This window comes from Gigantopelta aegis, chromosome 5 (assembly GCF_016097555.1).
Source record: "Gigantopelta aegis isolate Gae_Host chromosome 5, Gae_host_genome, whole genome shotgun sequence".
Lineage (NCBI taxonomy): Eukaryota > Metazoa > Mollusca > Gastropoda > Neomphalida > Peltospiridae > Gigantopelta > Gigantopelta aegis.
The window spans coordinates 22,004,594-22,017,456 of record NC_054703.1 but is presented as its reverse complement, the minus strand read 5'-3'; the positions used below and the strand labels follow the sequence as shown (position 1 = coordinate 22,017,456).

General features: G+C 40.1%; 2 protein-coding genes across 2 annotated transcripts in view; one reads left to right on the top strand and one right to left on the bottom strand.

The window, feature by feature from the left end:
- The window catches only part of LOC121373006 (fibrillin-1-like), a 35,902-nt gene extending 34,082 nt beyond the window's left edge, over positions 1-1,820 (top strand). The window contains exon 9 of the mRNA XM_041499448.1: positions 1,712-1,820. Within this exon, the coding sequence (XP_041355382.1) occupies positions 1,712-1,766 (55 nt within the window). The 3' untranslated portion in view covers positions 1,767-1,820. The remainder of the gene's footprint in view (positions 1-1,711) is intronic.
- A 2,885-nt stretch (positions 1,821-4,705) lies between these two features.
- LOC121373005 (latent-transforming growth factor beta-binding protein 1-like) lies at positions 4,706-12,045 on the bottom strand. The gene is made up of 7 exons (XM_041499446.1): positions 12,033-12,045; positions 11,271-11,469; positions 8,867-8,970; positions 8,166-8,240; positions 7,479-7,619; positions 6,713-6,908; positions 4,706-4,868 (listed from the first exon to the last, which is right to left on the bottom strand). The coding sequence occupies exons 1-7, from the start codon at positions 12,043-12,045 to the stop codon at positions 4,706-4,708; spliced, it is 891 nt and encodes a 296-aa protein (XP_041355380.1).
- Positions 12,046-12,863: the final 818 nt, after the last annotated feature.

The following is a 12,863-nucleotide window of genomic DNA, read 5'->3' as shown; positions in this document are numbered from 1 at the left end:
CAAAGTCTCCCGAGAACACGTGTTAATTCATTCTTGTAGTGATTGTCTTACGTCTGTGTCGTGTCATGTTGTGCTGTTGTCAGAATATATATATTTGTCACGGGGATCCTATAATACCCATAACTGAATGAAACACGATTATCCAAATATCTCTCCCAACTGTATATCTATTAGATCTCTCTGTAACGGGCAGTTATACCCGCGTGGCTCGTCTAGGTATGTTCAGAGATAAGATCTTATATCAAGTATATAGAATATAGCACGTTAGTTCACTAGAAAACACAACAAAAACACAATACACTTTGGAATCTGTATTAACCTACGCTGACAAATGTACTGCCGCAGTAGGAAATTAACAACAACAAATAATAACAACCCAGAACTGATCACTTAATCAGTTAATCTCTAGGTGTCTAGTTTACACAATATTCTAATCACTTCACCGTGACACAACACCCACACGTGTGATAATTGAGAAACGCTTTCAGGGGAACTTAAGTAATGAAGGAATTACAACTCTATTCCTAACTGGTTAATTTTTAATTAACCCTTAACTACTCATTCAATAACCTTGTAATACAGAATTAATACTGGTACCTATCACAATAAAGACAATAACCTACAGTTTACCTAGGTCCTCTAGGATGACTGGTTAAGCTTTATATATATTACACAGTGAGCCTACAGTTTTACTGCGTCAGATTACCGGCAGCACCGTCTAAATAATATTGGTATAATACAGTATTAAAATATTTAAAGTCACATCAATCACATCAAGGTTATACAACAGAGCAGAAATAATATTTACCAAGTCCAAACGGACGCGTTCCCTGGAAGCCTTCCAATATGTTTCTCCCCGATATCTCTAAACCCTAGCTATTTATTATAAAAGCCCAGTATCGCCTGGGGGTACATCGCGGCACCGAATACCTACAAGTGATATTTCCACAGCGACCAAGACGACAATTTTCCGTAGATGGCCAGACTTGCTGACGCGTAGTCCGCCGGCAATACCCCGATCGTACCGAACTAGCGGAGGTATTACGTAACTACTGGCCACATGGCCTTCGCACCTGGGCTGGGTGTGTATTAGGCACAGCTCGACCACGGTCGCGCGGAGGTATTACGTAACAAAGTGCCCACCTGGGCTTAAGTGCATATTGGAACTGCACACGGCCCTCTAAAACAATTAATATCGCCACAGGCGAAAACAAAATTAAGAGCATGTACCGTCACAATATTTGTCAAGTGTAAGTGTTATTTTTGTATGTCTATCTGTGGAAGATGTTACACCCTCTCTCTCTGTCTTCTTCCCTCCGTCTCTCATTTTCTCTCGCTTTCTGTATTTCTCATTTTCTGTGTGTCTTTACGTATGTTTGGCGTCTGTGTCTCTGTCTGTGTCCGTCTGTCTGTCTGCCTGTTCGTATCATTATATATGTATGTTGGTATGGATGTGTGTCTTGCTTTCTCTGTCTCTCTCTGTCTCTGTCTGTCTGTCTGTCTGTCTCTCTCTCTGTCTCTCGCGTGGTTTCTTCTTGCTTGAAATGTCACCGAAAGTTGCTCTGTTGCCACGTATCTACTCATCCAGTCTACTATTATTTGCCAGACTGTTTTGATTTTTGTATTCATATGTGTAAATTTGTCTGCATATCTGCTTACTGCCTTCTGGCACACATAGTGTGTACTCATCATCGGTCTTTTTTCCCCATAGATACAGAACATATCGCAAAGGAAGCTCGGATTTGAACTCTTCAACCAGAAGTTAAAGCAATCGGGAGATAACCTTATGTAGCAAAATTATATTGAGAACAGAAATAAACGTTTTTGTGAACCATACTATTCCGAGTTGTTTTACTTGCCACCTATCAAGCGATACTATAAGCGTCATACAACTGATATATGTAAGACATTTGGATAAAGTTACAACACAGTGAAACACGAGTCGGTGACGTTAAATGCGCAGACTGTTGTTTGAGCCCGTGAAAATGGAAACTATGTTTAGTTAATCTACAAACCTGTAAGACATTTGGATAAAGTTACAACACAGTGAAACACGAGTCGGTGACGTTAAATGCGCAGACTGTTGTTTGAGCCCGTGAAAATGGAAACTATGTTTAGTTAATCTACAAACCTGTAAGACATTTGGATAAAGTTACAACACAGTGAAACACGAGTCGGTGACGTTAAAGGCGCAGACTGTTGTTTGAGCCCGTGAAAATGGAAACTATGTTTAGTTAATCTACAAACCTGTAAGACATTTGGATAAAGTTACAACACAGTGAAACACGAGTCAGTGACGTTAAAACGGTGAAATACCTTTAAAATAGACTAGAACTCGACTTCGTAACCGTTACGTCTCAGACACACACGTACGTTTTTTAAAATATGAAAATACGGTTTGTGATACTAAAAATACCAGGATGACCAGAAACATTTCGGATGTATCAAAATAGATGATCTAAGCAGTAAAATCTAAGAAATTATTTCAGTTATCCATTAGAGAAAAATATGTGTTAGTGTTTAAAAACTAGGATCTGTCGCTTTAAACAGCAGTAGGTGTGTGATACACATCATCATATAATAGCTAAAAGAATGCACAAAAAGCTAGTTTTAAAAATGAACGTTTTATTTCCAAACTAAGACATTGACAAACACATGCAGATACTGGGTCTTCGCCAGTCCAATTACAGTATGAATAACGTCACAAAACAATCGCCAATGAAATCATGTCCGACCATGTGAAAATTACGTTTTCCTGAAGATATAACTAATAAGCTGGGTTATCGCCCCTTAGTTGTGGATCAGCTTTAGGTGGTTTGCATAATTCTGAAGAAAAAAAATATATAAAAAATACTTTTAAATGTGTAGTGCAAGTGGCCATATTTCGCTATTTTAAAAATATTTATTTTGTGACAAATAATTACAAATTAATTGATATTAAATATATTTTCATACTTATTGTAATTTGTTGCCATTCTGCGTAAACAATACCTTCCCCAAGAAACCTGGTGTGAAGTTTGACTGCAAAGGCGAGGTTGAGTGCAATTTGAACTCACCTAGTGTAAAATTTGAACTCGCCTAGTATAGTGTCTGACTGAACACTGTCACGGCAAGATGCATTGCTATTAAAATATTTGAATGAAGCTAGTATCAAGTTTGAACTCACCTTGTGTGAAGTCTGAGTACATTCCATGTAAGCGAAGTTGAGTGTGATTTGAACTCACCCAGTGTAAAGTTTGTACAGTTTAAACTCATATAGTGTGAAGTTTGAACTCACCTAGTGTAATGTTTGAATTCAACTAGTGTAAAATTTAAACTCACCAAGTGTCAAGTTTGAACTCACCTAGTGTAAAGTTAGAACTCACTTAGTGTAAAGTTTGAACTCACCTAGTGTCAAGTTTGAACTCACCTACTGTGAAGCCTGACGGCACACACTGTAAAGACGTACAGGCACCTCTAAAAACAAAGACATGTCCAGTACGATCAGTATAACTCTACAGGCACCTCTAAAAACAAAGACATGTCCAGTACGATCAGTATGACTCTACAGGCACCTCTAAAACAAAGACATGTCCAGTACGATCAGTATACCTCTACAGGCACCTCTAAAACAAAGACATGTCCAGTACGATCAGTACAGGCAAAGTACTCTACTCTACAGGCACCTCTAAAACAAAGACACGTCCAGTACGATCAGTATATCTCTACAGGCACCTCTAAAACAAAGACATGTCCAGTACGATCAGTACGACTCCACGGGCACCTCTAAAAACAAAGACACGTCCAGTACGATCAGTACGACTCCACGGGCACCTCTAAAAACAAAGACACGTCCAGTACGATCAGTACGACTCCACGGGCACCTCTAAAAACAAAGACACGTCCAGTACGATCAGTACGACTCCACGGGCACCTCTAAAAACAAAGACATGTCCAGTACGATCAGTACGACTCCACAGGCACCTCTAAAAACAAAGACATGTCCAGTACGATCAGTATAACTCTACAGGCACCTCTAAAAACAAAGACATGTCCAGTACGATCAGTATGACTCTACAGGCACCTCTAAAAACAAAGACATGTCCAGTACGATCAGTATGACTCTACAGGCACCTCTAAAAACAAAGACATGTCCAGTACGATCAGTATGACTCTACAGGCACCTCTAAAAACAAAGACATGTCCAGTACGATCAGATACAGCACCTCTAAAAACAAAGACATGTCCAGTACGATCAGGCAACTCTACAGGCACCTCTAAAAACAAAGACATGTCCAGTACGATCAGTACGACTCTACAGGCACCTCTAAAAACAAAGACATGTCCAGTACGATCAGTATAACTCTACAGGCACCTCTAAAAACAAAGACATGTCCAGTACGATCAGTATACTCTACAGGCACCTCTAAAACAAAGACATGTCCAGTACGATCAGTATGACTCTACAGGCACCTCTAAAACAAAGACATGTCCAGTACGATCAGTATAACTCTACAGGCACCTCTAAAAACAAAGACATGTCCAGTACGATCAGTATATCTCTACAGGCACCTCTAAAACAAAGACATGTCCAGTACGATCAGTACGACTCCACGGGCACCTCTAAAAACAAAGACACGTCCAGTACGATCAGTACGACTCCACGGGCACCTCTAAAAACAAAGACACGTCCAGTACGATCAGTATGACTCCACGTCCAGTACGATCAGTACGACTCCACGGGCACCTCTAAAAACAAAGACACGTCCAGTACGATCAGTACGACTCCACGGGCACCTCTAAAAACAAAGACACGTCCCTCTACATGTCCAACAAAGACCTCAAACAAAGACATGTCCAGTACGATCAGTACGACTCTACAGGCACCTCTAAAAACAAAGACATGTCCAGTACGATCAGTATGACTCTACAGGCACCTCTAAAACAAAGACATGTCCAGTACGATCAGCACCTCTAAAACAAAGACTCAGTACAGTATAACTCTACACCTCTAAAAACAAAGACATGTCCAGTACGATCAGTATAACTCTACAGGCACCTCTAAAACAAAGACATGTCCAGTACGATCAGTATAACTCTACAGGCACCTCTAAAAACAAAGACATGTCCAGTACGATCAGTATAACTCTACAGGCACCTCTAAAACAAAGACATGTCCAGTACGATCAGTATAACTCTACAGGCACCTCTAAAACAAAGACTCTACGATCAAAACAAAGACATGTCCAGTACGATCAGTATGACTCTACAGGCACCTCTATAACAAAGACATGTCCAGTACGATCAGTATAACTCTACAGGCAACTCTAAAAACAAAGACATGTCCAGTACGATCAGTATGACTCTACAGGCACCTCTAAAACAAAGACATGTCCAGTACGATCAGTATAACTCTACAGGCACCTCTAAAAACAAAGACATGTCCAGTACGATCAGTAATGAAGTGGCGACAGCGGGTTTCCTCTCTCAATGTCTGTATGGTCCTTAACGACATGTCTGACGCCATATAACCGTAAATTAAATGTGCTGAGTGTGTTGTTAAATAAACCATTTCCTTCTTCTTTCCTTCCTTCCATATAAGTGTAAATAAAACGTGCTGAGTGCGTCGTTAAATAAAACATTTCTTTCTTTTCTGACCGGCCTCGGTTGCGTAGTGGTTAGGCCATCGGTCTACAGGCTGGTAGGTACTGGGTTCGGATCCCAGTCGAGGCATGGGATTTTAATCCAGATACCGACTCCAAACCCTGAGTGAGTGCTCCGCAAGGCTCAATGGGTAGGTGTAAACCACTTGCACCGACCAGTCATCCATAACTGGTTCAACAAAGGCCATGGTTTGTGCTATCCTGTCTGTGGGAAGCGCAAATAAAAGATCCCTTGCTGCTAATTGGAAAGAGTAGCCCATGTAGTGGCGACAGCGGGTTTCCTCTCAAAATCTGTGTGGTCCTTAACCATATGTCTGACGCCATATAATAATAAATAAAATGTGTTGAGTGCGTCGTTAAATAAAACATTTCTTTCTTTGTTTTCTTTCATGATACTCTGTTTGTGAGCGAGTATAGCGCAGTGCGCCACTACAACAGATAAAAAAAAGAACAATTTTGTTTAACTGGTTTTTGTTTGTGTCTTGGTTGGTTCGTTGTTGTTGTTCTTTTTTCAGCTGTTGTAGTGGCTTAAAAAATAAACAAACAATAAAGTCAAATGACATAACAATAAACAATACGCCTAAAGAAAGTATGTATGTATGTATGTATGTATGTATGTATGTATCTATGTATCTATATATGAATACATACATAGATATTAACGTACTGGCGCAGGGGGATAATTAAATCCGTTCTGGCCTCACAAAATGTCTCATGCTGTTGCTGGGACTCGAACATGTGGTACCGAATCGCCCGCAAATTGCAGACTAACCACGATGCGTTCTGAACTATCCAGACATCCATGTATGTATGTATGTATGTATGTATGTTTATATAGACATAGTGATGTATGCATTGATGCATGAATGTATGTATGTATGTACGTACGTATGTATAATTTTATAAAATTTAATACAGTTTTTACGAAAAGTTTTATTGGGGGAAGGTGGGCATGGCCCCCGTGGCCCCCCTCTCCCTACGCCACTTGTTACCTGACGCACACTGCATTAGGCTCAGCACATTGTGAGTGTTTGGTACATTCCTCCTCTACAGCCTACGCCACTTCTTACCTGACGCACACTGCATTAGGCTCAGCACATTGTGAGTGTTTGGTACATTCCTCCTCTACAGCCCTGCGCCACGAGTATCGACACAAGCCTTGGGGCGTGGCTCTGAACAGAGGGTGACATTTACACATCCCGTCACAGTACGCCATTCGGGACAAACACGTGGTGGCCAGGTCACAGGACTCGCCGACCATAGCAACTGAAATAATAGTATTTATTACTGTAGCATGAATGAATGAATGAATGAATGACTGTTTAACGACCACCAAGCACAGAAATAGACATCTGCTGTTGAGTGTAAAACAGTATGATTACACTACATCATTAAAGGCACAATATCGGACAGTTGTTTTTACTAAAGTACTGATCAAAATTATACCCAGGTGATTTTCCAGTCTTATATATTATTTATGAAAATCCCTGGAATAAAAACCATAAAAATGTGTCAGTATTATCATGACCTGTTACGATATTAAAACAACCGGTACAAAAAATGACAATAAATTACCTGTTATAGAGAGAAATATGAGATGTATTTACAATTTTACTTATAACATCCGTTGATACACAGACATATACACCATATATATATATATATATATATATATATATATATATATATATATATATTATATAGCATAACATAACATAACATAACATAGCGTAACATAACATAGCGTAACGTAATTTAACACAACATAACATAAATAAATATTATTAAACGAGCTTGTCTGTCGTACTGATTATATAATGACCGCAATATGCTGACCTCTAGTGCAGGCATTTCGATCATCGGACGCAATGAATCCTGGGAGACATCCGCACGTGAAGACACGACATCCGGTTGATTGACAGGCCGAGTGTGGCGGACACTGGTTATCTCTCTGACATTTGTCTCGTATCTTCACGGCTTATTAAAGTATAAAATGTAAAGGAATATATACAGGGTCACAGAGATAATGTAGGGGAAATGAGACGACATCCGTTCGAAAAAAATAACAAACAACAGAAAAACAACTCGAAAAAAGGAAGAAAACCCCCACAAAAACCACCAACAACAACAAAATACCCAACAGTGATAGTATCAAGTGTTTGCGATAGATGAACGTGTTCTGCCTCGCCCAAATAATATAGGAGAAAAACCAGGGTATTAATATTGTCAACACAGTGATGATACCAAGTGTTTGTGATAGGTGAACATGTTCCATCCCAACCAAATAATATAGGAGAAAACCCAGGATATTAATGTTGTCAACATAGTGATGACACCAAGTGTTTGCAATAGGTGAACATGTTCCATCTCACCCAAATAATATAGGAGAAAACTAGGATATTAAAGTTGTCAAAATAGTGATGATACCAAGTGTTTGCGATAGGTGAACATGTTCCATCTCACCCAAATAATATAGGAGAAAACTAGGGTATTAATATTGGCAAATTAGACAACGACACTTACTAAGTCGGGGAGCAAACGTCGTCGTTGTAACTGGATTCACTTTTGTAGACGATCCTGTCGACGTATCACATTGTCCTGAATAATAATAACAACAACAACAACAACAACAACAATAATAATAATAACAACAACAAGAACATAATCAACAACAACATAATACTAATAATAATAGTAATAATAATAACAATAACAATAACAGTAATAGTAATACTAATAATAAAAATAACAATAATAATAACAATAATAATAATAATAACGATTTTAGTTTAGAATGAGACTGTAATTTTTATAATTTGGGCATGTAAATGTGTCTGGATTGGATTAGCAATACAGTATCGTCTGGCGAAACGAGGTCCACGATACGATACGTCCAGTTTGGGCAGATGTATTGCAATACATATATACAATGTTAAAAAAGTCGATTAAAATTGAGAAATCGCCACTTGAAGTTTGGAGCTGCCATATCTGATTCATAGAGAGGTCTTTGCAATAGTTTTAATATAACAACTGTGTCTTAAAATATCATATTCTAGGACTGTTCACTATGTAGATAATATATGTAGATGGGTAACTCATTATTGGAAAAATTGCAGATAGAACCTTGTAATTCTCAGGCCACGAAATGTAACGTTAACATTATCGGTAATTGAAAACTGATTTACTACACTGGAACCTGCAGCACAGTCCAGTCGCGTTCGTACCCAGTGAAGACTGTTGCGGGACACACTGCACACGTGACGCCGGGTTCACCCAAAACTCGTCTTCTGTCTTCAGCCGGAACCCGATTTTACACGAACATTCGCCTCTGTGTAACACAAAAAAGAAAGTCAAAACGCATGAAAGAACTGGACTGACAGACAGAAGAACGGAAACACAGAACAGAAAAATACAAGTTTACGCAGACAGATACAGTTGATTTTTCAACCCACCCTCTGAGTATGTGTTTGTTTCTCTGTCTGCCTGTCTGTCTGTCTGTCTGTCTCTCTCTCTCTCTCTCTCTCTCTCTCTCTCTCTCTCTCTCTCTCTCTCTCTCTCTCTCTCTCTCTCTCTCTCTCTCTCTCTCTGACCACTAGATTTATTAATCATCGGGTATTGGGTGTCAAACATTTGGTAATTTTGACATAGTCTTAGAGAGGAAAACCAGTACATTTTTTCATTAGTACCAAGTGATCTGTTATATGCACCATCCCATAGACAGGATAGCACATACCACGGCCTTTGATATACTAATTGTGGTGCATTGGATGGAAAGAGAAATAGCCCAATGGGCCCATCAACATGGATCGATCCCACACCGACCGCGCACCGGGCGAGTGCTTTACCTCTGGGCTACATACCCCCCCCCCCCCCCCCCCCCTATATTGTATTGCTGCACAAGGCAGACCTATACTGAATGAGCTGGCACGCATTTGTCAGTCCAGACTCAATCTCAAATGACGTCACACGCATACAATTTGTATGGCGTTACCATGACGTTAATGCCTCAGACACTATTAGAGTCTCGAGTCTAGACTCTAAAAGTTTTATAAGCACCAGTCCTGGCCCAATCTCTAATGACGTCACACGCATACAATTTGTATGGCGTTATGATGACGTTCATGCCTCAGACACTATTAGAGTCTCGAGTCTAGACTCTAAAAGTTTTAAAAGCACCAGGCCAGGTGTTGGCTAAAGATGATGGATTTGATGAGAAACGCAGGACATAAAGGGGTGGAATATGTGCTAATTGGACTAGTGGTTTTAAATACACACAAGGTGCAGTCTTTGGAAGTGTGGTTTTCAAATGCAAGGCTGGTTTAACTGGGAACCTTAAACCTGCCGCACTGCTACAATCATAAGCGCCCCCCCCCCCCCGCACCCTCACCCCTTTCCAGTATCCTCGAATTCCAGAAGAAAAAAATACAATGGAGATATTCCAATATATTCATTTCATTTCAACTTATTTTCGTGGTTATATCCAATTAAGGTTCAAGCATGCTGTTCTGGTCACGCACCTCAGCTATCTGCGCTGTCTGTCCAGGACAGTAGGTTATTTGTTAGTTGGTTAGTGGTTGGTTAGAGAGAAGAGGGTGTCGTGGCCTTACACCTACCCATTGAGCCATTAAGAATTAGCTATGGGTTGGAGCCGGTACCGGGCTGCGAACCATGTACCTAACAGTCTATAGTCCGATTTGTTACAATGAACCGGCCTGAACACTTTTCACTTTGTATTGCCATCATGTTACTCATAATCATTTGTGTCGATCGGTGGGAGACGAAGGGGATGCGTCCCTTCACTTTTGATCGGGGGGGGGGGGGGGGGGGGGGGGGGCGGCGGCTTGTATATGGCACGTGTGAGCCTGGTTTTTGTTTTGTTTTTTACATATTAATGTTTGCCATTGTAACCAAAATCTGATATAGAGTTTGTACCCGCTCTGTCAGTACACCCCCCCCCCCCCCCCCCCCCCACTCCCAAAGTTGACTACGACAGCTATATAGCTGTTTTGTATTAATGTTAATATAAATAAATGTTATACAGATTCGGGCATTTTCGCTTAATTCCGGCAAAATTCAGCCTGTCCCCATGCAAAAATGGGGGCCCGTACGCCTATGGCTAAATTCATCCCCGGCAGACTACAACCCTATGTTAAAGGTCCTATGTCACAGCTGAGACTACACTATTTTGTTATTTTCATATTTATTTCTAATAAATAACTACAAACTAATCGACCCCACGCATAATCTTTCCAAAATTAACTCTAGAATAATAATTTTAAAAGGAACTTGAGGGGTTTCCAGAAACATTTGTGGCTAAATATACTATGACCACCATCTTTGTTTCTTTTGTCAGTCGACCGCAAAATATTCTGGGTAAACTTAGTGTGTTGAATGTGTACGCATAAAACAGTGACGTCACTAGTTAATGCGTGTGACACACTCACTAGATTACCGCTTTAAACTAAATTACACCAGTAAAAGGAATTATTTGCTTGTAATTTTGTTATAGGAATATAGCTCAAGGTATAAACTTTATGTTTCAAAGCAAAAATCTATAAATATTTTTGGCGGGAACCGCCATTATTCATCTTTGACATAGTACCTTTAATATCTAACTGTTGTACGCACCTGCTACACACGGCGTGTCTATCAGCACACTGACTGTCACGGGTACACTGTTCTCCGACGACTCTCTGGTGACGTAACGTGCACTGACCACGCCCACTCTGTCTGAGAAGCGGACTACACCGACAGACGCCGCCACCACAGTATGATGCAAACACAGCGCACTGGGTCGTGGTGGTGCATTTTTCTCCCAGAACAGAGGCTGTGAAATATGAAGATACGACATACAGTATACGAACTAACTCTAATATCAACTACATGTAAATGTCTGTCTAGGCTTGACCCGGGTTGTGTTGGTACAGAGTTCTCCCAGAATTTAGGCTGTGAGATATGAAAATAAGACATACAGTACAGTACACGAACCAACTATAATATCAAGTAGACATAAATGGCTGCCTAGCCTTGACCCGGGCCGGGTCGTGTTGGTACAGAATTCTTCCAGAACAGAGGCTGTGAAATATGAAAATAAGACATACAGTACATTACGCGAACCAACTATAATATCAACTAGGTATAAATGGCTGTCTAGGCTTGACCCGGGTCGTGTTGATACAAATTTCTCCCAGAACAGAGGCTGTGAAATATGAAAATAAGACATACAGTACAGTACGCGAATCAACTATGGCTGCCTAGCCTTAACCCACGCCGGGTTATGTTGGTACAGATTTCTTCCAGAATAGAGGCTGTGAAATATGAAAGTAACACATGCAGTACAAACACCAACTTAAATGTCAGCTAGATGTAAAGGGCTGCCTAGGTGCATACTTGTGAGGATCATTTTACCCGGGTCGAGTTGGTACAATTTTCTCCAAGAACAGAGGACGTGAAATAAGAAAAATCAAGACATACAGTACAGTATGCAAACCAACGATAAAGTCAGCTCGGCGTAGGTAGCTGCCTAGGTAGTTTACAGAAGCAAAAAAAAAACAACAACAAAAACAAACACCCCCCCCCCCCCTCCAAAAAAACAAAAAACAAACTCAACTAGACACATGAGGCCAGCTAGATAGTTTATATTCTGTTCTACGCAATGTGTATGACGTTTGACCAGTGTTGTCTTAATACAATTTTCTCTCAGAATAGAGTCTGCAATATAACGAAAACATTCATTGATTCATTCACTATTCATCACATACATACCTTTAAAACACGTGAGGTTGTCTGCAGATACCTTGTAACCAAGGTTACAGACACAGACGTAACCATGACAACCAAGATGAGAACATCGGGAATGTGACGGACACTGTCGAGTGGAGTTACATGAACCAAAGATCGGAGATACTGGAAGAAATAATTGTGGTGTCTAATTATCGTGCACATTACATTCAAACGTATGAATATGTAATAGATTATTGAAAATAGTTGTCTCCATTTATCACGAGAGGCTAAACCGACACCCTACTGAATAAATTCGGAATATGTATTGTTATTATTTTTAGAAGATGTATACACAACTATACACATTTTAGCTTAATGCTGAAGTGCTGTTTTAACTATATAAAGACATTATAAACTAAATGCTAAATTCTCATCCAATTATTGTAAAATCTGTACACTGAGCAAGTTGTTGTTGTTGTTGGGGGAAGGGGGGGGGGG

Bases quoted from the DNA above. Each gene is read 5' to 3' on its own strand.
- LOC121373005 (XM_041499446.1), bottom strand. The intron at 7,620-8,165 runs GTAAGTGTCGTT...TACTTTAATAAG, and splicing joins GACGTTTGCTCCCCGACTTA to CCGTGAAGATACGAGACAAA. The intron at 6,909-7,478 runs GTCAGCATATTG...CTATTATTTCAG, and splicing joins TCGAAATGCCTGCACTAGAG to TTGCTATGGTCGGCGAGTCC.